The 27231-nt window shown below is 43.3% G+C and overlaps 1 protein-coding gene across 4 annotated transcripts in view; it reads right to left on the reverse strand.

The window, feature by feature from the left end:
* Positions 1-612: 612 nt before the first annotated feature.
* Positions 613-27231, reverse strand: part of LOC141252959 (ras and Rab interactor 3-like) — a 49337-nt gene continuing 22718 nt past the window's right edge. For all 4 annotated transcript variants that reach the window (XM_073670714.1, XM_073670715.1, XM_073670713.1 and 1 more), the window contains 4 exons: positions 22383-23168; positions 2793-3104; positions 2563-2691; positions 613-1485 (listed from right to left, as the gene is read on the reverse strand). In XM_073670714.1, coding sequence (XP_073526815.1) covers positions 1310-1485; positions 2563-2691; positions 2793-3104; positions 22383-23168 — 1403 coding nt within the window. In that variant the 3' untranslated portion in view covers positions 613-1309. The remainder of the gene's footprint in view (positions 1486-2562; positions 2692-2792; positions 3105-22382; positions 23169-27231) is intronic.

The raw sequence follows: 27231 nt of genomic DNA on the forward strand, positions 1-27231 counted from the left end.
CAAGTCATTACCCTGGAAAGGATGTTCCTTAACATATTTCCCAGGAAAATCCATTTTGGTTTCGTTTTTGTATGTTTTATTGTGAGTCCGTAAGTGAGTGCATAATACCTCTGACAACGTTGTTGGACACAGTGTATTGCATTTATATAATTCGTTAATTGATGAAAACTAAGTCCTGAAAGATGCATTGGGTAACTATGAACAATCTCTGCGAAGTAGCAAAAATATTTCAACTGTAGCTGAAAAACGAAAACGTCATCTGTATACAGGTTAATGTCTGATGTCCTAATGACAATTGCACCAGTTATTGTAAGGTACACAGTCCAAATTATAGTACACCAGAATAAGCATGGGTGAACACTGTTATGGTCTGAGTGTTACAACAAATACGATTAACCCATCAGGCACCGATTGTGGGCAGTCGGTATAGGTACACTGAGAGTTGATTTATAAGTAGCCAATTGAACCTGGGATCCCATATTGTGTTAATGTGAACATCAATGATGAATGTACGATAAGCATAAGGATAAAAGAAAATTGTCAAATGCAATCTGTGTACACAATAATAGAATTCAAAGCGAAATCCAGCCGTCTGGTGTATTTCTTCAGAACTTCAAGTAGCCGAACATCACAATATCTTTATTCCATTTTGCCTACCTATTTAGCTGGAATTTGTTGCCATTAGTTAGAGCAGTATATTAAGCTGAAATATTGGCTTTAAAAGAAAAAACGTGAGTCAAAATGGAAAATATTTACATTTGAATGGCGCACTACTAATTGACTATGTCTGTCAAACTTGGTCAACCCATGCATAAGCGCTGGATGGCCCTCAAATTTTCATGCTAATTTCCCCAGTAATAACAACAGATTGGTGGGGGAGTGAAACCAGACTCGTGACAACCAGCTGTTTGGCCATGCCAGCTTCTTTTTATAAAGGGTTGCCTTTATAGTAAAGGGCTAGTCTTATAAAGACAATCCAGGATCACTCACCCTTCCACCCACGCTGTATATATCATGCTGTTCATTAATAACTGTGACATATCTACGCAAATATTTAGTAATGCATTGAAGAATAAGCATCAATTTATAAATAATGTTTGAAGTGTTAAAAAAATAAGAAAAACAATACATGGGCTTTTAGGACCAGAATGGTTTATGTCCTGAACTGCATTCAGATTTCTCCTAGCTTGGTCTTGAATTGCGTCAAAGCTTAGTACTAGTCACTTAATTCATACTCCGATATAGCTGGAACACCTGAACATAATATGATAATGAGAACTGGAAGCCACTTATTGGTCAGGGTGTTTTTTTATGTTTCCATGCTAAATTTTCTAGGTTTTTGAAAATGATGTCTGTGGTGAATAGTCCGTCTGCGCTGCCACTGGCGTATAGAGTTCTGGGCCTCCGCACTAAGCTGCCGCGATACTGTGTTAAAGCTGCTGATGTGATAGAGGGCTCCAAACAGAGTAGTCAGATAGTAACCTCCTGAGAAAAGGGAGAAAAAATTGGGGTTAAAAGAAAACCAAAAATATTCACACATTCATTTTTATTATCCTTATATGTAAAATCCGCCCTTCACAATATTGCATATAAGCAGAAAAATGCATATTAGTCTGAATGAAACCCTGTAAAGATGCTTATACCACCACATTCTGGAGTTTTGACCATATATCAGCAGAAATATGCAGAAGGGAAGGAAAGGTCTCTAGCTCATGAACTGAACTTGTAATATACACTCAGGCTATGGCCCCACTATCAGTTTTTGATCAGTATTCAGTCAGCATTTTCCCTCAGTGTTTGTACGCCAAAATGAGGAGTGGGTCAAAATGCGGAATTGGTGATGTCTTTCTATTAGACCTTTTCTCTGATTGTTCCTCACCTGGTTTTGGCTTACAAATATTGAGGAAAAATAGTGACGAAATACTGACCAAATACTGATAGTGAGGCTGTAGCCTAAGAGTTTGGCCTAAGGTAGAGCATCATGTATGTATGAACCCTGTACAGAGGTCCACAGAAGATATATCTGTTTGCTAGCATCCAGACTCCATCAGGTGCAACATGTATGGAGATATTCTTGCTCAGGGGCAATGTATCTATGAGTGAAAACCTCGTCCACATACAAGACCAATGATCGATATCATATTTTACAATTTATTTTGGGATGGGTGCATACACAATCTGACAGAAAAGAACCTCTGTTGCCATCAAAAGCACATTAGAGACCTTATGTACCACTATATTTAAAACCACAACTTTAGTGTAATAAACCATACATACAAATTCCTAATGCTGACCATAGACATATATCCATTAGATATCCATCAGCTAACAGCAGTCATCTCTCTAAAGTCAGACAGTTGGGCTTTGGCCACAGACACAAGAGTTTAACCAAATCATATCAATGTCAGCGTCTCATGTCCATGATTAAGGAAATGTAAGTCAATGATTAGCTCTTGGGAGTTTTCAAAATGTCAGTAACAGTCATATCTACTTCTATAAAGAATAGGTGGAAGAGCCTTCCATTTTTGGTGAAAATGACCCATCCACCATAATCTAACATACCTTCTCCCTGAAGCTGCACAGGATCCAGAAGTTCCATCATGTACTCTACATCTAGCTGCACAGAAGTTATGTCACAACCCAACAAAACATGGATGAGAACTGGTAAGAAGTCATCTGCACCAAACGCTTCTAGAAAATAGAAATATGACATTTTATCAAAACAATCACCAAAATTTATACACAGAAAAGTAAATATTCCTCTTCGTAGTCTCATGGTACAGTTAACATACCTTTCTTTCCACTGGAGGCCTCCATTGCTTCATAGATGAGCTTGCACACTTTCAGCAAGAGCAGTTTCTTCTTCTCTGGAGAGTAGGACGTATGCATGAGGGACAACTTCTGTTGAATTTTCTCCATAATGCTGGGCCCAGGTAGTCCCGCACGTGGTCTGTGTTCACTACTACTAGCCTTCATCTTCTTCTGGTTTCCTAGTAACTTGGCCAAGGAACCATCTCTGTTGTGCATCTCCAGAAGTAGTGAATAAATCACATCTTTAACAGGTTTCAGTAAACACTTGTATAATGATGTTTCGATGATCAAAGCTAAGAGAAATAAATATGGTATTGGGATTTAGTCATTATTGGCACATTTAAAGCTAAAAGTAAAAAAAGTCTTTGTCCTGAATTGCTAAGAGGCAATTGGGTCAAGTGATACCCAACGTAGCGGTAAATCTTGGCATAATGGAAAGAGCAACGGCAATATCCTTGTAAGGACAATAAGATAATAATAAGAAGAAGAAATGTAGCCATCAATTTAGCTTTATTTACTATGTGACTGCAATACCAAGACACGTTATCAAATTTGGAGTTATTCGGTTTGAAAAAACGAAGTCTTAGGGGCGATATTATTACAATGTACAAATATATGAAGGGACAGTACAGAGATCTCTATAATGATCTTTTTACACCGAAGCCTTCAGTGGTGACAAGGGAGCATCATGTGCGTCTAGTAGCGAGATTATGGAACTCTCTGCCACAACATGTTGTGATGGTGTAGTAAATGGGTTGTCTGGCCTTCGGCTGCTAGTCTGCAGTCACTTTATCTCTCTACTGTGCGCTGTGAGGATTTTCCGGTGCATGTGTTGGGAGCAGGCGGTCTGCAAGTGAACGCAAGTATGTGATTTGCATACTTCCGGCCACATTCTAACTAGATGTGTTTGGCCTCGCTCAATGCACTTGCATTAAGTGAGGCCGTAAATTGGATACTTGCGGTCACACGCCCACCACTGCCGGCATCGGTACCGGAGACTCCTTATAGTGCACAGTTCACGTTCTGTGAGGATTCACAAGTCTGGCATCACATAAAGTAGCCTAAGGCTGAACAACCCCATTGACTAAAAAAGCACAAAGAGGGTCTGGATGCCTTTCTTGAAAAATAGAATATTTCAGGTTATGGGTACTAAATTAAGTGATGGGACGTTGATCCAAGGAACTAGTCTGAATACTGTATTTGGAGTCGGGAAAGGATCTTTTCCCCTTATCTGGGGCAATTAGAATCTGCCTAATGGGGTTTTTGCCTTCCTCTACATTAACATGCTATAAGTTGAACCTGATTTATGTTCATATGCAACCTTAAAAATTGTGAAACGATGACTAAATTTTGGGTGGAATCAACTTGATATGAACATAATGTATTTTGGTAGCATCAGAATCGGAAAAACGTATTGTACAGGGAAATATAGGAAATGCTGATATGAAACCCCTCAGCATTAAAGGGAACCTGACAGCTGATACTTGCTGCCCGAACCATAGGCAGCATGTATCTGACACAAGCTGTATGATTTCAGCCATGTATGTTTGACTCTGAAATGCTGCGGCGTTTCAGAGAAAAACATACTTTAAAAGCTGCCGGGGACCAAGCCACACGAGAGACTAGTTGGACAGGCTACTCCCCGCCCACTGCCAATGACTGACAGGTTGCTCCCTATACACAGTGGACCCGTTGAAGTGCAGGACTCGTGCGAAACGGCTGTTGTCCTCTTACCCCCCGCACCCCAGAACCTGCACCACCCCTCCGCATGTGTAATCCCGAATAAACAGGACTATTATCAAGCAACACTGTTGGTGAGTGCATTATCTGTTCCATTTCTATAGCTTTTATGGCTCAAGTTTCACTATATATGGAATTTGCACCACCTGGCTCGCATGCACACGGATAGTGCCCTGTCTACGTGGTTTCCAGGCTAACACTCTTTCATATGCAGAGTGCAGCGATTAGTGCTCGACAATTGAAAGCTGCATAGTGTGACTGGTGCCTTACTATCTCTTTTCATATGCTCTCCCTATACACACATGCAGGGAGAGACCGGTCACTCAAGAAGAGCGAGTTGGAAGAAGTCATCTGGAATCCGCTTTTCCAACTAATTTCCCGTGCGACTTTTAAAGTATGTTTTACCTGGGATCATACAGCCAATGTCTTATACATGCTGCATGTATTCGCTGTCAGGTTCCCTTTAAAACTGTATGAAGTTGATTAATGACATAGAGAGTAGACTCAGGAAGGATGAGGAAATAGAGACATTGACACAGATGAAGAAGAATTTAGTACAACATTACTTGTGAAACACAAAAAAGAATTTTACCCAGCCACTTCCTATTTTGCTCTAGCATGTGAGTTATTTTTTTGGGTTGCTATTATAAAGAAAAAAAACTTCAGCATCATGAATTTCGAACCCTCACAAATCTAAACTGAATGTTGTAACTAGTGATGAGCGAGCACTAAAATGCTCGGGTACTCGTTGCTCGGGTCGAGCAAATTGGAATACTTGGGTGCTCGACACGAGCAACGAGCCCAATGTAAGTCTATGGGAAACTCGAGCATTTTTCAGGCGGCTCCCCTCGGCGGTCTGCAGAGGGCTTAAAAATTGCCCAAATCGATGGGAACAGTGCTCAAATGACATAGGAACAGCATGGGGAACACCCCTGGAAGCATCTCTGACTCCCAGATCACTGCTGTCAACAACGTGGTCAGAGTATTACGCCACTTTTACGGACTCACAATAAAACATGCAAAAACTAAACCAAAATGGATTTTCCTGGGAAATATATTACAGAACATCCTTTCCAGGGTAATGACTTGTATAGAAGGCAAAATAAATAACCAAAAACAAAAATACTCCTCCACAACTTGGGCTATGTTCACACGTAGCATTTTTGATGCGTTTTTGCACTTTTGTATTGCTTTCAACCAAGACAAATGCATTCACCGGGAAATGTCATTTTAACATTTTACAACCTTATCTGGCCATGTGGTGTGTGACACATCATCAGACACATGCATACAGTGCTGAAAAGACATGGGAACAGCATGGGGAAGACCTCTGGAAGAATCTCTGACTCCCAGGTCACTGCCTAAAAGTGTGCCCATCATAAGTGATCCTTGGCGCATGCGAAGATGCCTCCCGCCAAGCACCTGTCATTGCAGACTTGCAACAATCACCATCCACGTCCTTGTCCCACTGAAGCGTTCAGTTGTCCCTACCCCTTTCCTTGGAATGCAAGCGCAAGTATGCAGCCAGCCACCCACTCACCCACAGGCTGCAATACTATACTGCCAAATTTTTGACAGCTGGTTGCACATGAAATGTGGCCTCTTAGGCTCGTGGAGGCGGAAGCTTTTCATAACCTCATGCCGGCAGCTGGGTGTCCATACTCGGTCCCCAGCCGCCACTATATTTCTCGGTATCGCCTCCGCCTTCCAGAAGCACGGGTCCCACAACATTACCAGTGCCCTCCCCAGTGGAGTTTTGCTGAGAGTTGTATTTAGCTCGGTGAAAGGACTGGCATCGAGGGAAACCGTATCTACCCCGCGTGTAATTTCTCCCAGGAAGTCCTGTAATTAAGCTTGTTGCAGAAGCAATGGCAGCCCGTCCAACATCAACTCGCACTTGTCGGTGGTGCTTCGACACACACACATCTTTCTTTGCGCATTTAATTTCTTGAATACAGAGTTGGACAATGGCCTGATTTGTAATGCATTTTGAGAAATAACATGCATAAGCATGGCCGATTCACATTAAAAAAGCAGCCATAGAGTGTCCGGGAACCTTCCCCCACACTTTTCTTAGCCAGGGCTGCTTTTCGGCAGGGTTGGACAGGCCCACCAGAGAACCGGATACTCCTCTGGCGGGCCCTGGCTTCTCCTTCAGGAGAGTTCATAGTGCCGAGGTGAGGCCATGATGATGATAGAGGTCACCATCTGCTTAGTTTTCTGTCACTTGGAATGCAAGTGCAAGTATGCAACCAGCTACCCAAACACCCACAGGCCGCAACACTAAACTGCCAGATTTCTGGGCAGCTCTTTGCACTTAAAATATGGCCTTTTAAGCTCGTGGAGGCGGAAGCTTTCCACAACTACATGCCGGCGGCGGCCGGGTGTCCATACTCGGTCCCCAGCTGCCACTATATTTCCCAGTATCGCCTCCGCCTTCCACAAGCACGGGTCCCACAACATTACCCGTGCCCTCCCCAGTGCACTTACTGGGAAGGACCGCCTAACCACAAACATGTAGACAGGTGAATGTGGCCAGGGACGGTACGGAGCCAATCCACAACTTTTTTTGCTGAGAGTTGTATTTAGCTCGGTGAAAGGACTGGCATAGAGAGAAACTGTATCTACCCCGGCTGTCATTTCTCCGTCACCAGGTTCCGCCCATTGTCACACACGACCATGCCTGGCTGTACGTATGTTCAGCGATGAGAGCCACAGATCAGGCTGCTGTGTTACAGCTTTCAACAACTTGGCAGCGCTGGGCAGTTTGTCAATTAAGCATTAAGCATGTTATCTTCAGCACAGCCTGTTGCCGCTTGGCCAAGGCAGTGCTGCAGTGCTGTCAGATTGTGACTGATGTAGTCATTTCGGAGATGGAGGAGGAGGTGCATGAGCTGAACAATGTGATTACATTGAGATTAAATTGGTGACACTGTTTTTTATGCTAAAGAAAGATCCTATTGTTTTGTTTTTTTTACGTTATTTTTTAAGACAAATGCATTCACCGGGAAATGTAATTTTAATATTTTACAACCTTATCTGGCAATGTGGTGTGTGACAAATCATCAGACACATCCTGTTTTATTTATGATGGAGGGACTCTGAAAGTCATAAAGCCTATTTTTATAGGGCCATCAGACGGCCCTTACTATTCTTAAAAGGCCAGCAGTCGGCCCTCGCTATTGTTAGAGAGCCATCAGCTGGCTATGCTTGGTTGTTCCCATTATTAACAAGTGGGTCTCCTATACTGTTATTGCGTATCCAGTGACTGCAAGGGCTGCCAAAAATTTGGACGCAACCCAATACCCCTTTGAAGAGACATAGAGGAGGGTCTCAGTAAAAAAAATGTTCCCATTATAAAGGAGCGGGTCTCCTATAGTGGTAATGCCCATGCTGTGACGGCAAGGGCTGCCAAAATTTGGGAAAAACCCCACTAATAATTTAAAGACACATAGCGCAGGGCCACAGTAATGACAAATTCCCATTAGAAAGGAGAGAGTCTCCCATAGTGTTGGCCTATGCAGTGAATGCAAGGGCCGCCAAAAATTTGGAGGCACTTCAATGACCCTTGGAAAAGACGTGGAGGAGGGCCTCATAAAAAAAAGTACCCATTAGAAAGGAGCGGGCCTCCTATACTTGTAATGCTCATGCACTAAGTGTATGGGCTGACAAACATTTACCCCTGAGGGGTATACATGAACATACTGTATAAAAATTTTTTTTACGGGCATCATAAACACCCTTTAAAAAAATTATGTGGGTGTTGCATCACGGACCACGGCCACCCTGGTGATATGGTGGTGGAGGATGAGGAGAAGGAGGAGGACAAGAGCAAATAGCCAAAATCAGGAAGCGTATACCCATGTGTGGGTGTGAAAAGGTGCATGAGAATACACCTCCCGAGAAAAGACACTGGATTTGAGTTTATGTTACGCTGCTATCATTCTGTGGTGGTGAGAAGTCTGGCCCAATCCAGCCCTTGTTCATTTTTATAAGAGTCAGCCTGTCAGCATTTTCAGTTGACAGGTGAATGTGCTTATCAGTTATAATTCCACCAGCGGCACTAAAAACCCGCTCAGATAAAACGCTGGCGGCAGGGCAGGCCAGGACCTCCAAGGCATAGAGAGCCAGTTCATTCCACGTATCCAGCTTGTAAACCCAATAATTATAAGGCACAGAGGAATCACGGAGGATGTTGGTACGGTCAGCAAGGTACTCCCTCAGCATCTTCCCAAACTTTGCACTCCTTGTCAGAATACCCCACGCCTCAGGGCCTGTGCGATGGGAGGGGCTGAGAAAACTCTCCCAGAACTTTGACAGTGTTCCCCTGCCTCTGCTGGATTGAAGTTATGTCTCTCTCCCCTGTACTCCTTGGTTGTCCAACGAAGTGTGCCCTCTGCCGCCAGCGTTTTCAGATGGGAATTTTTTTAATAGTCTCGCAACAAGGGCCTTCTGGTACAGCCCCATTTTTGTAGACCTGTCCGCCTCAGGAATAAGAGATATAAAGTTCTCCTTGTAGCGTGGGTCTAGAAGTGTCACCAATCAGTAATGACGGTCACCCAAAATTTTGAGAACGCGAGGGTCATGGGAAAGGCAGCCTAACATAAACTCAGCCATGCGTGCCCGACTACTAACAAGCAAGACTTCCATGTCCTCACCAAGAGGATGACTGACCATGCTCTCCTCCTCCTCCTCTCTGTCCTCTGGCCATCCACGCTGAACAGATGGTATGACAGCTGTGCAGGTACTACCGTCTATAGTGCATGAAACTAGCTTCTGTCCTTCCTCCTCCTCCTCCTCTTCCTCATTATCACCCAATCCACGTTGGGATGAGATGAGGCTTGGATGGGTAATCATCCTCTTTGATTGTGAGCAGAGAGCGTTTCAGAAGACAGAGAAGCGGGATGGTGACGCTAATTATGGCGTCATCGCCGCTCACCATCTTGGAGGAGTCCTCAAAGTTTTGGAGGATGGTACATATGTCTGACATCCATGTCCACTCCTGAGGTCTTATGTGTGGAGTCTGAACTGAATACACTTGTGCCCTGACAGGCTTGCCTACAGCATCCTCCACCGGAACCTCCAATGACAGGTTCAGAACATTTAAGGGATCACGTTTAAATCCACACGGATCCCTGTACAGGCTTCTCTGGAGCACCGCACCTGCTGAGACCTTAATCTATAGGGCTGGCCATTATCGCCTCCTACACTATCTCGCAAAATATATCCCATACACGTGGCACACAGGACCGAGCCAACTGCAGCACGGCACCAGACCATATTTTTCTGTCCGCCACTTATAATTTCCCAGGAGACGCGGTCCTTGGCTCCAGGACACCCTGAAACCAGCACTTTTCTAACTGACGGGCATACTCCATCCGTGTCTATACCCAGATACCTCCTACCGGATTGGTTTCCTTATCTAAGAAATGCCCCTCACTTCTTCTTGACTGGAAATACTTCTCCTTTTTTCCCGGATGCGTTTATCCACTTGCGACATTGTGATCAAGGCCACAGTGTTGGCCGAAACGTCCACTAGTCGCCTCAAGCATCACCCTTTAAATAAAGTTTCACCTAAAGCATACCATACCTCTCTTCGTGTGCAGTGATTTTTACGTTTTTTTACTGACGGAACCACTGGCTCCCTTCACTAGCACCGTGCCTTTGCATTTTGTTGAGTGCTAGCCTTCATCGTTTCCACTGAACTGAATACCGACAGCCTTGTTGATGCTGGTACTCAACAACTGCCCTCTTCTGCTCACAAATCCTTCCCAACATCTGCAGTGCAGAGTTCCAACGCGTGGGGACATCACACACCAGTCTGTGAGCCGGAGCTGCAAACGCTGCTGAAACACTGCAAGGGTGGCGGAAGCTGTAGCTGACTTTCTAAAATGGGCACACAGGCGGCGTACTTTAACAAGCAGATCCGGCAGCTCTGGCTAGGATTTGAGAAACCGCTGAACCACGAGGTTAAGCACATGGGCCAGGCATGGTACGTGTGTGAGCTCGCCTCGCCTCAGAGCTGCCACCAGGCTCCGGCCATTGTCACATACGACCATGCCTGGCTGTAGGTTCAGCGGTGTGAGCCACAGATCTGCCTTCTCTTTCAGAGCTGTCCACAACTCTTCAGCATTGTGCGGTTTTTCACCTGAGCATATTAGCTTCAGCACAGTCTGTTACCGCTTGGCCGAGGCAGTGCTGCAGTGCTTCCAGCTTGTGACTGATGAGGTCATTTCGGAGATGGAGGCTGAAGAGGAGGAGGAGGCTGAGGAGGATGAGGTGCAGGAGCTGTAGACCATGAGGGCAACCCTGATTGACCTAGGGCCCGCAATCCTTGGCGTCGGGAGGACGTGTTCCGTCCCAAGGTCCGACTGGGTCCCGGCTTCCACTATGTTAACCCAGTGTGAAGTCAGTGAGATGTACCGTCCCTGCCCACAAGCACTTGTCCACGTGTCCGTGGTTAGGTGGACTTTACCGGTAACTGCGTTGTTGAGAGCACGGCTAATGTTTTGGGACACGTGTTTGTGTAATGCGGGGACGGCACACTGGAACAAATAGTGGCGGCTGGGGACTGAGTACCAAGGGACGGCCGCTGCCATCAGGTTGCGGAATGCTTCCGTCTCCACGAGCCTAAAAGGCAACATTTCGAGCGCAAGCAGTCGTGAAATGTGAGAATTTAGTAGTGTGGCCTGTGGGGCGTTGGCTACATATTTGTGCTTGTGTTCCAAGGACTGGGGTATGGACAACTGAACTCTGCGCTGGGACAAGGACATGGACTTGCTTCCTGATGCTGCTACTTGAGAGTGTGCAGCGACAGGTGCAGGGAAGGAGGCGTCTTCGCATGCACCATGGACAGGGGATTGGCTTGCATCCACAACAGTGGAAGAAGCAATGGTGCCACCAGCAGACACTGATCCTGGACCCTGGGGTTCGGCCCACAAAGTCGGGTGCTTTGCTGCCATGTGCCTGATCATGCTGGTGGTGGTCAGGCTGCTAGTTTTGCCACCCCTGTTGATGCTGGCCTGACAGGTGGTGCAAATGGCCTTTTTGGGGTTATCGGCAGAGTCTTTAAAAAACAACCAGACTCGGGAAGACCTAACAGTTGTACTGGCAACTTCCTTCGTGTTGGTGTTACGGGGAACGGTTGCCTGCCTACTGTCTGCCTGTTGGGGTGCTCGGCCTCCCTCCCTCTGTCCTCACTCTGCATGTCCTCCTGCCAGGTTGGGTCATCTACTATATCATCCACCACCTCGTGTTCCACTTCCGCACCCTGGTCCTCCTCCTGACTTTCTGGCAATTGTATCTCATCATCGTCCACCTCTTGTGACACTTTCCCACTGTCATCTTCGTGTGACCGTGGCTGCTCAAATATTTGGGCATCGCTACACGCGATCTCCTCTTGCCCCGCTTCAAGTGGACCGGGCGAGAGGCCCGAATCTATAAATGGAAAAGTGAACAGCTCTTCAGAGTGTCCAAGTGTGGGATCAGTTGTCTCTGGGTACTCGGCATGGTGGGAAGAAGGAGGATCAGGGTGAGGAATATGCAGTCCAGACTCACGGCTACTGAGACTTGACCGTGTGAAAGACAGGTTGGTGGTGGTGGTGGCTAAGTGACTGGAAGCATTATCCGCTATCCAACCAACAACCTTTTGACACTGCTCTGGGTTTAATAGTGGTGTGCTGCGGTCCCCTAGAAATTGGGATAGGAAGGTCAGGCGAAAAGATGTGGGTGTTTGTTGTGGCACAATGTTCGGCTTGCCCACATCCTTGTCCTCGGCCTCTGCATGCAGCATTACCATCACGTCCAGTTCCCCGTCTCTTGCCACGTGCCTTGCCCATTTTAAATGGAGAACAGTATCTTCCACGCTTACTACAAATAACTGAGTTTGGAGCGAACTTATATGTGATCCGTGTGATGGAGAAAACAGAGTTTTAAATACCTGGCCTGTAGGTAAGTAGTTTGAACAGCAAACTGGTGTGAATTGCTTCACTGACACACTAAAGGAAATTTTTAATGGAGGCCAGAAATGGCAGTATTTTCTGACAAGAAGGACTGTTTGTTAAGATGGATATGTGTAATGTACGTTTTTTCTCCCTACACTACCTAATACACAATCAAATCTCTCCCTAGCTCAGCAACACCTCTCCCTACACTGTCTGATCCGGAGTGACTGTGACGAGCATGGCGGCGCCAGGTCTGATATAGATCTGATGACGCTGTGCGGCTAGGCAATCACTGTAATGCCCACAACCAACATGGCTACGGCATTACAGTGAGTGGCAGGCAATCTCTGCATGTTCATTGGCTCTCTAAAGAGCGCCAAACATGGAGGGAGGGGACCCGAGTTCCCGCCCGAGCAACCCGAAAATACTCAGCGAGCGCCAAGCATCTCGAGCAGTGAGACGCTCAGGCGAGCACCGAGCAGTAGCGAGCATGCTCGCTCATCACTAGTTGTAACCTGACTTATATTTTCCATATTGTTTGCAAAAATCCCATTCGTTAATCACAGGGCTTAGCATAGGGCAGTATTTACCTTTGAGAGGGTAAGATCTTCTCAGTGAGGAGGGAGATATATGTCTATATAGTAATAGTCTATTATTTACTGGGGACAGGAAGGGGTTTGGAACAATTGTGGAAATCTGGATGAAGATCTGATGTGATCACCTGATATGCAATGGCACAAGCATATTTCAATGGAAACCACATCAGAAATCTTGACTAAAGATACAGCGGGTGAAATAAGTATTGAACACGTCACCAGTTTTCTAAAGGTGGTATTGACATGAAATTCTCACCTGATATCTGTAAGAACCCATCCAATCTTCACAGGCAAAGCAATCAAACCATAGATGTCCATAAATTAAGTTGTGTAATAATGAGAAATGACGCAGGAAAAAGTATTGAAAACATGAAGAAAGAGAGGGACAAAAGCCATGGAAAGTCATGACACTAGCTGAAATCTATCAGGAATTAGAAAGCAATCCTGCCACTAAGTGAAAAATAAGAGCAGCTGGTTCAACTGATGGCCTATAAAAAGGTGTCTCATTACCTAGGTGCCACACAAGAAGTATCTCATGATGGGTAAAACCAGTGAGTTGTCTCAAGACCTTCGCAACCTTATTGTTGCAAAATATACTGATGGCATTGGTTACTGAAGAATTTCTAAACTACTGAAGCTTCCAGTGAGTGCTATCAGGGGCCATAATCCAGAAGTGGAAAGAACATAATTTCACCATAAACAGGCCACGACCAGATGCTCCCTGCAATATTTCAGACAGAGGAGTGAAAAGAATTATTAAAAGAGTTGTCCAAGAGCTAAGTACCACCTATGGAGAGCTACAGAAAGACCTGGAATCAACAGGTACAATTGATTCAAAGAAAACAATAAATAATGCACTCAACCTCCAGAGCCTATAAGCACGCTCACCATGCAAGACTCCATTGCTGAACAAAAAGCATGTTCAAGTGCATTTAAAGTTTGCTCAACAACATTTAGAAAAGCCTGTAAAATACTGGAAGAATATAGTCTGGTCAGATGAGACCAAAATTTAACTCTTTGGATGCCATAATATCCATAATACACACCATGTTTTTCAGCACATGGCACTGGCAAACTTCATATGATTGAAGGAAGGATGAATGAACAAATGTACCGAGACATTCTTGATAAAAATCTGCTGCCATCTGCCAGGATGATAAAGATGAAACGAGGGTGAACATTTCAGTAAGACAATGATCCTAAACACACAATCAAGGAAACTCTCAATTGGTTTCAGAGAAAGAAAATAAAGCTGCTAGAATTGCCCAGCCAATCACATGACCCGAATCCAATAGAAAATTTATGGAAGGAACTAAAGCTCAGAGTTCAGAGAAGGTGCCATGAAAACTTCAGGATTTTAAGAGTGTTTGTGTGGAAGAATGGGCCAAAGTCACACCTGAGCAATGAATGCGACTAGTTTCTCCATACAGGAGGCGTCTTGAAGCTGTCATCACCAACAAAGGCTTGTGTACGAAGTATTAAATACATTTCAGTAACCGTGTTCAATACTTTTTCCTTTGTCATTTCTCATATTACACATAATTTAAGTTATGGACATCTATGGTTTGATTTCTTTGCCTGTGAGGATTGGATGGGTTATTACCAACATCTGGTGAGAATTTCATTTCAATTCCACCTTTAGAAATCTATTTACTTAGAAAATTAGTGACGTGTTCAATAATTATTTCAGTAGTAGTTTTTTTTAATAAGCCTAGACATATCTTGACTTTGTAGTATTTAAAAGGGTCATATCACAAACACAACATATTACTATATTTTTATATCTGTGTACTTTAAATGCAGAGCCAGTGTCAGTCAGGGCCGGAGGCGCGGTTACAACGGCCGTTCTGTACTCTCAGAGTGGTGATTGAACCCGCAGCACCCCCGCCCCCATGACTGAAACCGAATGCTGCCGGGGACAATAAAGTTAATTTTCTCCCTGCTGCATTCGGCTGCGTGCAGGCGCCGGGCAGCTTGTTAACCTGCAGATTAGCCCCATATCTGCAGGTTAACAGCATTATTTCTGGTGACAGGTTCCCTTTAATGCATGAAATCCAGATGCAAACAGAGTGAGGAAGCCTTTATTTAATCCATGGGTTTTTTGCTATATTTAGTGACGATGTGGACAAGGCCCTTGGATTTGCATCTGCTACTACTACAGTGTTGATCCCCCCCCATTTTTTTTTTAAATCTACATTTACGATGACTATTTGTGATACAATCCACTATTGTATATATTTTCTATATAAGGGCAGCATGCGCTTTCCTGCACCTCTAGGTGTTTAGGTGGCTAATGACATTTTGAGATGATGCCTTGAATGAGAACGGAAGTCTCAGTTTGCATTGGTAAACCACAGCCACATATGTTTCTGAGAAAAAGTCTCCTGACTATACATGTAGTCTACACTACAACTAACCAGAGCAGGCATTTATTGTTCTTGTGAACTGCTATCTACAGAGGACTCATTGACAATATATTTAATGTGTTAAAATGAGTCTTTAATAGTATCTGTTTCCTCATGTAGGTGAGGGGACCTTTTGGGCCCACTAGAAGAATATAGGGCCCTGGGCATCTGCAACCGCTGCACCCACAAAAGTTACGACCCTGACTGCTTGTGAGTAAGGGGCTAGGAATGTTGGCCATAGAGGGGAGTGGTTTACAATGTTCTATGCATATACAGTACAAACCAAAACTTTGGACACAGCTTCTCATTTAAAGATTTTTCTGTATTTTCATGACTATGAAAATTGTACATTCACACTGAAGGCATCAAAAGTATGAATTAACACATGTGTAATTATATACTTAACAAAAAAGTGTGAAACAACTGAAAATATGTCTTATATTCTAGGTTCTTCAAAGTAGCCACCTTTTGCTTTGATGACTGCTTTGCACACTCTTGGCATTCTCTTGATGAGCTTCAAGAAGTAGTCACCGGAAATGGTTTTCACTTCACAGGCGTGCCCTGTCAGGTTTAATAAGTGGGATTTCTTGGGGTTGGGACCATCAGTTGTGTTGTGCAGAAGTCTGGTGGATACACAGCTGATAGTCCTACTGAATAGACTTTTAGAATTTGTATTATGGCCAGAAAAAAGCAGCTAAGTAAAGAAAAACAAGTGGCCATCATTACTTTAAGAAATGAAGGTCAGTCAGTGCGAAAAATTGGGAAAACTTTTGAAAGTGTCCCCAAGTGTAGTTGCAAAAACCATCAAGCGCTACAAAGAAACTGGCTCACATGAGGACCGCCCCAGGAAAGGAAGACCAAGAGTCACCTCTGTGTGGCGCCCCTGAGGGTTCGGTCACCACAGAGGTACTGCACCTCACCCAGAGGTGTGGTGTCTCCCTTCTCTCAGGTAAGGAGGGAGTGCTGCACGGAACTCCAAACACCTACATCCAACACCACACTACCCCAGGCCGGCAGAAGGGGCAAGACGCAATGTAGTTTTCTGCTGAGACCTGACCCTGGCTGGGGTGGGGGGAACCCAAAGTTAGGGGGAACCAGTAGTGGGTGTGGGTGGAGGAAGTAGTTCATGGGAGCACTCATACAGTAAAGATATAAAATAGGGAAGCCATCTTAGGGTGAGGGAGAACAGAGAGTCTAGTAGTTGGAGTACAGTCAGGGAGCAAAGTCTCTCTTGGAGCTCTGCTCCACTACGAGTGCCCAGGACTAAGGCCAAGGAGGGGAGCAGGGAGTAGGCTCCGATCTTCAGAAGGGATCCTAGGGGGTACGGCGAGTGCCGGTAGCACCCGTAAGCCCCGAACCTGCCAAGTGTCAGGAGGATCTAGGCCGCAAGAAGGGGACTGGCCCCTGGCCCAGTCGTGCTGCCAGGAGCCAAACCCCCTCTTCAATCCAAGTAAGGTCAAGCAGGTCTGTGCAACTTCGACGGACAGGGGGGACCTGGCAGCACCCGAACAGGATTCACAGTGGGAAGCGCAGGGCAGGAGGGAGTAAAGACCCAGCGTGAAGTTGGTCTAGAGAGGTACATAAGAAAGTGGGGTTCTGCCAGGTGCACCCGAGCTGCCTGAGAAAGGACTGGACCCCTGCCCGGTGAACACAGTGCGACGCGGGAGGCTTGCACCAGTACAGTGCACCTGTGGACTGTCTAAGAACTGTGAGTAAACTCGGATGACTGCACTGAACTGCCTCCGCTCCTTCATTTCGCCGGTACCTTTTCCCTCCCTGCACTACAAAGCCCAGCGCACCTCCTCCATCCCTACCTACACTGCCCTGAGGCCTGCTCCACCTGTGGGGAGCTGTCCCACCATTTGCTGCCCTAACATCTGCCTCAGAGGACTGTTGCAGCGCTGGTGATCCTCACCAGACACCACAGGTGGCGTCACGAAAAATCCCCAAAACCCCATATAAGAGAAGTTCCCCTTTTCACTGACCGCCCTGGGTCACCGACTGGGCCAGCCACCAGTGATATCCCCCGGCAACCAGAGGCCCGGCTGCCGAGTACCACACGGCCCTGGGGGCGCGTCATCTGCTTCCGAGGATAAGTTTATCCTAGTCACCAGCCTCAGAAATCGCAGCTTAACAGCAGCTCAGATTAGAGACCAGGTCAATGCCACACAGAGTTCTAGCAGCAGACACATTTCTTCAACAACTGTTAAGAGGAGACTTTGTGCAGCAGGCCTTCATGGTAAAATAGCTGCTAGGAAACCACTGCTAAGGACAGGCAACAAGCAGAAGAGACTTGTTTTGGCTAAAGAACACAAGGAATGGACATTAGACCAGTGGAAATCTGTGCTTTGGTCTGATGAGTCCAAATTTGAGATCTTTGGTTCCAACCACCGTGTCTTTGTGCGACGCAGAAAAGGTGAACGGATGGACTATACATGCCTGGTTCCCACCGTGAAGCATGGAGGAGGAGGTGTGATGGTGTGGGGGTGCTTTGCTGGTGACACTGTTGGGGATTTATTCAAAATTGAAGGCATACTGAACCAGCATGGCTACCACAGCATCTTGCAGCAGCATGCTATTCCATCCGGTTTGCGTTTAGTTGGACCATCATTTATTTTTCAACAGGACAATGACCCCAAACACACCTCCAGGCTGTGTAAGGGCTATTTGACCAAGAAGGAGAGTGATGGGGTGCTACACCAGATGACCTGGCCTCCACTGTCACCAGACCTGAACTCAATCGAGATGGTTTGGGGTGAGCTGGACCGCAGAGTGAAGGCAAAAGGGCCAACAAGTGCTAAGCATCTCTGGGAACTCCTTCAAGATTGTTGGAAGACCCTTTCCGGTGACTACCTCTTGAAGCTCATCAAGAGAATGCCAAGAGTGTGCAAAGCAGTCATCAAAGCAAAAGGTGGCTACTTTGAAGAACCTAGAATAGAAGACATATTTTCAGGTGTTTCACACTGTTTTGTTAAGTATATAATTCCACATGTGTTAATTCATAGTTTTGATGCCTTCAGTGTGAATGTACAATTTTCATAGTCATAAAAATACAGAAAAATCTTTAAATGAGAAGGTGTGTCCAAACTTTTGGTCTGTACTGTATATATGTATGTTAAAAGGGTTTTCCCACGAACGAAGTACATTTAAAGCAATAGATTTTGGAATACTAATAAGCTCCATAATTGGAGGTGTTAAAAAAAATGTTCCTGTGCTGAGATAATCTTATAAATGTGCCCCTGCTGTGTACTGTGTAATGGCTGTGTCTGACCATGCAGGAACATGGTCTGATCATACCACAGCTCCTGGGCAGGGAGGAAGCAAAAGAGTATACAGACAGGGCAGCAGGGGATCACAACTGATTATTTCTTTGAGGTAAAGCATTTGCTGTTTTTTTTTTAAACATGTTTTACCTCATAGAAATCAACATCTGTGATCCCATGCTGTGCTGTCTGTATACTCTCTTTTGCTTCCTCCCCTGGGTAGAGGGGGAAAGTACTTTGATCATGGGAAGACCCCTTTAAACTGAATTTTTCATCTGTTTTTTGCTATGTAATCTGAGGACAGCATGAGGTAGTGGGTTCATGGGTTCATACACAGATTTCAACAATGTGTCACTTTTCAAGCTGTGTGCTGTTTACTTACAATGAAGATTTTATCACTAGTACATTTAACATTACTGTGACTAGCTGACCATGTGATCACTGGTTGACTCTGCCTGTCCTGTGATCAGCAGCTCACTGTCTATGGACTTTGTACATAGAGAGTCTGGTGTGGGTGGGGTTAGCTTTCTCAGCTCTGCTTCATTGCTAAATCTAAAAACTCTGATTGTGTCAGAACCGCTGTACCCAGTAAACCAAGTGATACATTACTGGATTCAGGGTCTTTTTTCCTACATCAGGCTGCTCTCAGATGAGGAAGCAAAAACCTACTGACAGATTACCTCTAAATACACTGTCAGCCTGAGTTGGTTAATGGAGACTCTACTGTGCCTGAGGAGCCCACCAGGAGTAAGCTGCAGCAGGTTTCATTGGAGGGTGTGATAGAAGCCTGCTGACAATGAGGGAACAGAAAGAGAAGAGACAAGCTGGGGTATGGAGGAGCAGGGGGATTGGTAGGTTATTTTTTATTTTTTTTTTAAAAAGAGTGGTGGAAAACTCTTAAATATATGGCGAAGTGACATTCACCATTATAGTTTCTGTGACAATGTTTGTGAATGAAAGTGAAGAAAACTTCTGATTGAACTGAATTTGGTCTGAAGCTGTTTTTTTTTTTTTTAAGAACACACCCTACTACAGGCTATTTCTTACTACTTGGTCATATTAAACAGCCAAAGGCATTAAGTGAAGAAAGTTTTACGCAGGTGACATGTAAAATGCATGAATGTGGCTAGTTTCAGCATAACAGGATTAATGAAGACAGCTGCATCACAGGCATTACTGCAATTTCCCCAAGGGCCGCTGGCTTAGGGCCCTATCCAGTAAATACTAAAAGAAATTAGGCAGCACTTACAAGCTTAGTGAATTTTTTTTTAGATTGAACTGGACACAGGATGTAATAGTAGCTGCAAAGCAGAATAAAATGTTTTTTATCTGTTTTTTTATTTAGTCTCTCCATTTCAGAGATATTAGATAACAAAAATTTTTGGCATCTAATGAGTTAATTTTTTAAGTCCAAATGGTGTTATCAAAATTTTCACTGGAGAAAATCATAGGCAGGCAGCAAAACTCAAAGGCAAGAAGAGTGCGCCCCACCATACTTTAGAACAGATTTCTCAGTGTATCAGATGTAATGATGCAGCCTTGATCTCCTGGCCTAACCTCCTGCATGAATCAGTGTGGGGAGAGAGGCAGCACAGCTGAGTTTAGCTGTGTCACATTACCAACCATTCTATCAGTTCTCCTCTCTTCTTATCAGCTGTGATCTACTGCTCCTTCCCCACACTGGCTGTCTGGAAAGGAGTCACACTTATGTTTGCTGTGCTCAAGCAACTTGTACTTTCTCTGAAGTGAGGTCAAAGCTGTCATTTACATCTCACACAGAAGTAACCTGCTTGTTCTGGATTACGCCTGTGTGAGATGTAATGAGACCCTGCTCTGTTCTCACTGCAGAGCGATTAAAAGTTGAGCTCAACAGATATAAGTGTGATAATGACATATCTGTGGACAGGCAGTGTGGGGGAGGGGAAGTGCAGCAGAGCTGACAGTGCTATGGAAGGAGAAGAGCTAATAGAAGGGTTTATAATGAGACACTGCTAAGATTAGCTGTGCTGCCCCACAGGGAAAATATCTGAAAGGTGTTAATCATCTGTATTTTCTAATTATGCAGGAGGATAGACCATGATATCAGGCAGTCTGCCATACATCACATACTCTGAGAAACTTGCACTAAGCTATGATGGGGGAGTGTTCTTCATTTCCTTTGAGTGTTTCTGCCTGCTTATGATTGGCGAGTGTTGTGCAGGAAGAAGTAATACACGTCCCAATGAAAACTGTTTAATACCCACTTGGATTAAAAAAGTTAAGTAATTAAGATACTTTAATTGCTAATATCTCCGCAACGAAGATGCAAAATTTAAAAAATACACAGGTGCTTCTCACAAAATTAGAATAGAATCAAAAAGTTAATTTATTTCAGTTCTTTAATACTAAAAGTGAAACTCATATATTATATAGTCATTACAAACAGAGTGATCTATTTCAAGTGTTTATTTCTGTTAATGTTGATGATTATGGCTTACAGCCAATGAAAACACAAAAGTCATTATCTCAGTAAATTAGAATACTTTATAACAACAGCTTGAAAAAATGATTTTATAATCCGAAATGTTGGCCTACTGAAATGTAGGTTCAGTAAATGCACTCAATACTTGGTCGGGCTCCTTTTGCATTAATTACTGCGTGACATGGAGGCGGTCAGCCTGTGGCACTGCTGAGGTGTTATGGAAGCCCAGGTTGCTTTGATGGCAGCCTTCAGCTCATCTGCATTGTTGGGTCTGGTGTCTCTCATCTTCCTCTTGACAATACCCCATAGATTCTCTATGGGGTTAAGGTCAGGCGAGTTTGCTGGCCAATCAAGCACAGTGATACTGTTGTTTTTAAACCAAGTATTGGTACTTTTGGCAGTGTGGACAGGTGCCAAGTCCTGCTGGAGAATGACATTTCCATCTGCAAAAAGCTTGTCGGTAGAGGGAAGCATGAAGTGCTCTAAAATTTCCTGGCAGATGGCTGCGCTGACTTTGGTCTTGATAAAACACAGTGGACCTACACCAGCAGATGACATGGCTCCCCAAACCATCACTGATTGTGGAAACTTCACACTAGACCTCCAGCAGCTTGGATTGTAGCCTCTCCACTCTTCCTCCAGACTCTGGGACCTTGTGGAGTGTGTCAATGACTGCCTTCTGGACATCTGTCAAGTCAGCAGTCTTACCAATGATTGTGAAGCCTACTGAAACAGACTAAGGGGCCTTTTTAAACACTTAGGAAGCCTTTGCAGGTGTTTTTTTGTTAATTATTGTACTTTACTGAGATAATGACTTTTGTGTGTTCTCACTGGCTGTAAGCCATAATCATCAACATTAACAGAAATAAACATTTGAAATAGATCACTGTGTTAGTAATGACTCTATATAATATGAGTTTCACTTTTTGTATTGAAGAACAGAAATAAATTAACTTCTAATTTTGTGAGAAGCACCTGTATATATATTCTGCTCTGCAGCCACTACTGTAGTGACAACTCTTCTTTTAGTGCAGAATGTACCAGGAATTTATGTTAAACTATGCACAAAATACTGCAAAATTATGAATATCCTTCTGTTAGTCATACTTTACCAACAAATATCCTGAAGTAAGAAATTATATATATACATTCAATTCTCATACCGATTGTTGAATCATCAATTTCTTGATGTTCCACAAGTTCCCAGATTTCATTGCTCCCAAGCAGATAGCTCTTGATATTGGTGATCTCCTGACGTAGGGCTTGTAGCATTTCCGTGGTGGAGCTGTACTGTACAGACCCCTTTTTCAAGTTGCATATGAATGTTTGTACAGAACTTCCAAGATATGTTGACGAGTCTTCAGCAAGCAACTGGATTCTGTTTCCAAGGTGTTTCTCGGTGGAGATAAGTCCGGTCAGTGCAGTACTAACAGCTAAAAGGCTATGTCTAACCATGTCCCCGAGTCCATGTGAATGCTTCCTCTTCTGCCTTAACGAGCTGCACTCTCCTTCTTCTTCAATACTGCTGACAGATACAGAGTCCAATTCTGGCAATGGTGGCAGTAAAAAGCTGTCTGATGAGTTTAGAGAAGAGTCTGAGCTTGATTTAGTCAAATTGCAAAATTTTTGGTCTTCAATCCAGGAAACTCTGTGAGGAATGAGCGAATGTCTCTTTTCATGGGCTTTAAAAAGTGTTCTATCTGTATTTGTTGAGCCTTTCTCTGTCTTTTGTAATAGCTTTAATTGTTCTTTGTTGGATCCGCTTCGAATTCTTACAACAGATTTCCTATAAAACACTGAATTCTGTAAAAGTGACTCTGAATTGTCTTGGGCTTCACAACTCTCGTCCGTTGCGTTCTCATTGATTGCTATGTTTAAGTCTTCTCTGATGGGTTCTTCATAGATATTTGATGGTTCTTCTGTGTCACTATCACCACGGCCATTTATATCTGTAGAATTAAAATTAGATTAATAGTTAGAAGTCAAGGATAGTTATTCTAGTAGGTATATCCTACTAAATATTTAACAGTACCGGTTACACTGTTTCGATATTGAGTCAAATGATATCAAATAATGTAATTGATACCAATGAAAAATCCTTAGAAAAGAAAGCAAATTTAGAGATGTCGAGCAATTCAATTTATGCTCTGTGGTAGCCGTTCTTCACTTCTGGACTTGGCACTCGTGGCGACAGAAGAACGAATTGAAGGTTTCAGTTAGTATATAGTGGTATTATTATTATTAGAGCATTTTATTGTATTAGTACATAGCACAGTATGATAGTACTGGACACTGTGGGGTAGATTTATCAATACTGTCTAGTCCTTACTGCAAATTTAGGCTAGACAGTCTTGAAATCTCTTTCATAGTGGCTCATGCTGTTTGATAACTATGGTGAATTTATAGAGTGTCTAGTCTAAGTTTCCACCACCTATTAGATGGCTTATATTGTGCCCGAAATTTACGCCAAAATTTTGCCACATTTTTTACACTATGGTGTCTTATTAGGCCACAAAGCTTTTTGGACAAGGTAAAATAGGTTCTTTAGATAATTTTAATAAATATGACAAAAGAATCAGTCCAGCTCACTACATTCGCACAGATCTCTAGACTGATTCATCCGGCACACAGATCCATACACAGGGGCATGTTAATAATTAGAATATAGAAACAAAATGGTCCAGCACTCTGTCTATTTCACAGGTCCAATGTGAACAGACCAACGCTTTTCGAATTCTCAGTTTTTAATCTGAGCTTAAAAGGGGAATTGCACTTTCAAAAAACTTTGCATACATAGTACAGGCAAGTATAAGAAACTTTGTGATATTTCTTATCAGAGAACGCTGCTTCCTTCTACACTTATCAGTTCCTTTTTCCTCTTCCCCATACCTCCTAAACTTATCATGCACTCTGAAAAAAAACAGCTCGAATAAGTTGGACTGCCAGCTCACTGTGGTGTCATGTTATATAGCCCACTCTGTAGAATGAGGAGAGGGAGAGAGGATCGCAGTGAGGAAAAAGGCAGAGAGAGACACAGAAAGATCATGCTGAGCTTCCGAACAAGTCTTTTAGCTCACCCCAGTGCTAAATTCACATCAAGACATCTCAGACCAGCTGTAAAATGTCCTCCAAGTTGATGCACCTCGTCTCTGTGCTAAAAGCAATGAAGAACAGAAATCCCTCTCTGTGAGTTGTGTTGTGTATAGGAGAGATCATAGCAGCTAGTGTTCTCCCAACTGCTCACAGTTGATAAGAGATAGAACCTGCAGAGGGGAAAACTGGTGATAATACAAGATAAAAATGATCTAGTGGCCAGAAATGGTGTTATTCTTCATGTCCACAACACAGCTTATCCTGAAAAGTTACTTGAAAATACGTCCACCCTTTAAAAATTGAGCAATCGAAAAGAGTTGGCCTGTTCACATTGGGCTGTATCTGTTGCATTACTATGGAATAAAGCTTGGAATCACTTATACTTTTTTTGCCCAAATTATGCCAAAATTCAGGTGCATTTATCTTGATAAATATGCTGCTCTGTGTCCAATTATCTTTCTACCCATCTAGGTATTTTATGAAAGATTATTGTTGTCACGTCCATGTCTAGAAGATAGATATCAAAATGTTAAAGACTAGAAGTTACATCTCAGAGCATTCCACTAGTGTTACATTTATGAGTGTCTAAATAAGCAGACATGTATGTATTATTATATTATATGTGTATTTAGCATTGGCTGCATTGTAATATTTCTCCTAATACCACTTCCCACTTTACAATTTAACCTCTGCTGATTTCACACGAACTTAACTGAATTCCTGTTTTATTTTTCATGTATAACAAACAGCTATTAATACAAACCAACAAATGCTTCACATAGGAAAATCTAGCGACCAAATAAGTCCATAGACAACATTTTACCTTTACATGAGAACTGTGAATTTCAAAGCATTAAACGGAGTCGGTCAGCAGGTTTTTTGCTATGTAATCTGAGGACAGCATGAGGTAAAGGCTGAGACACTGAATTCAGCAATGTATCACTTATTAGGCTGTGTGCTGTTGTTTACTGTACATACAATGAAGATTTTATCAGTAGGAGATTATCATTGCCCTGACCAGAGGAGTGCCCTCCTCTCATTAGCAGCTCATTGTCAATAAACAATGTACATAGAGAGCCTGGTGGGGTGAGGTTAGCTTTTTGAGCTCTGCTACATCTAAGAACTCTGATTGTGTCACAACTGATGCATCCAGTAAACTAAGTGATACATCATTGGATTCAGGGTCTCTTTTCCTACATTATACTGCTCTCAAGTGAGTAAAGAAAAAACCTGGTGACAGATTCCCTTTAGTACAAAATATTGTAATTTATATTCCTGGAAAAGAGTTTAACTACTGGTTCTCTTCTATTCTTGTAGCAGTGTAAAAGTAACAAATGACAATGTTTCGTCCACAAGGACCTTCTTCAAAGCAGGGAATAACATAACTGATTGTAGAGCCTCATGCACACTAACAGTTTATACCGTAACTTCCCACTCTGACTCCCACCAGACTCCCAAAACTCCAGATTGGGTAGAAAGAGATGCTGTATATTAAAGGAGTCTGTCCTAGTGAGAGATTATCTTCATAGTGGATGTGACACTTGAAAATACTCCACGTGCCTCCTTACAGCCTCCAGAACATGACTTTGTACACATGAAGTCTCAGGTTCACATGTAGTTGATACACTCTGAATTATTCATCCAAATTTCTAGGTGGAATATCTACACCGTACTACAGTAGAAGCCAGCCACACACTGTGAAATCATTTCAGCATGGAAATTGACACATAGTGCTGATTTTAATGAAGATTTTCACCGCAGATTTTAGAATTTTCAATACATAGAATGAAATATGTGACAATTCAGATACAATAGATTTTTCTGACACGTGGACAAGATACCCTAAGAATACTTTAAAGCATATATTGGGTTCACCTTTGAACTATTGTTTGCCATTTACATACAGATTTAATCTACTATGTAGACCTATGATTAATGATCTTGAACTAAACCCAAGTTACAGCCTACTGTATGTAAGGGGAACAAACCTTATACTCTGCCTTACAGTATAAGGACTAAGAGTGTATCCTTTGAAAATGTTTGTATGTTACTTTAGATTGTCTAGATGTTATCTGATAGACTGGCTTTTTCTACTTGTACATTAATGCAGTTTGATCACCTTGGTCTGATGAGGCTGATGTGTTTACTTTGAAAAAAAATAGCTGTATAACTAAAAGTTTAAAATCAATCCCTGATCACTTACCCTGCTTAGCTCCTCAGTGTCCCTCCTCACTGCTGCTGCTGTTGAGATCTTATACTGCTCAGTAGAAGCTGCAGCTGTCATTCAGACTGGGTGGGCAACGACTTAATGCACATGGACTCATTATCGCTAACGCTTTAGCTTGGCTCATTACTTCTTGTTTTAATATCTTGATTACACAGCCATTCTAAGGCCTCCTTTACACAACCGTGTTTCCAGTTTGTATGGTATCCGTTTTCTTCATGGACCCCACACATACCCATTATATCTTATGCTGCCGTTCACATTTCCGTGTTTTTACATGGAGACATGTCCATTTTTTTCCAGCTGCATGAACGACAAGGGCCAATAGAAGTCTGTTGGTCCATGAACTACATGTACAGCACATCCGTGTTCTGTACATTTTAAACTTTGCAAAGTATTGTTATTTATTCCTTTCTTTATCCATAATGGGAAAACACTGATGACACACTGATCACACACTGATGGTACAAACGGACACACAGATGATAGAAAACACTGATGACACACTGATAACACACTGATGGTACAAACAGACACACAGATGATAGAAAACACTGATGACACACTGATCACACACTGATGGTAAAAACGGACACACAGATGACACACTGATAGAAAACACTGATGATTTCGGTACCGGTCTTTCACGTACGTGTTTTATACAGATGTGTGAAGCGGGCCTAACAGGGATTTTT

Source organism: Phyllobates terribilis, unplaced genomic scaffold, assembly GCF_046119375.1.
Source record: "Phyllobates terribilis strain yellow unplaced genomic scaffold, ASM4611937v1 Scaffold_2__4_contigs__length_985480577, whole genome shotgun sequence".
Classification (NCBI taxonomy): Eukaryota; Metazoa; Chordata; class Amphibia; order Anura; family Dendrobatidae; genus Phyllobates; species Phyllobates terribilis.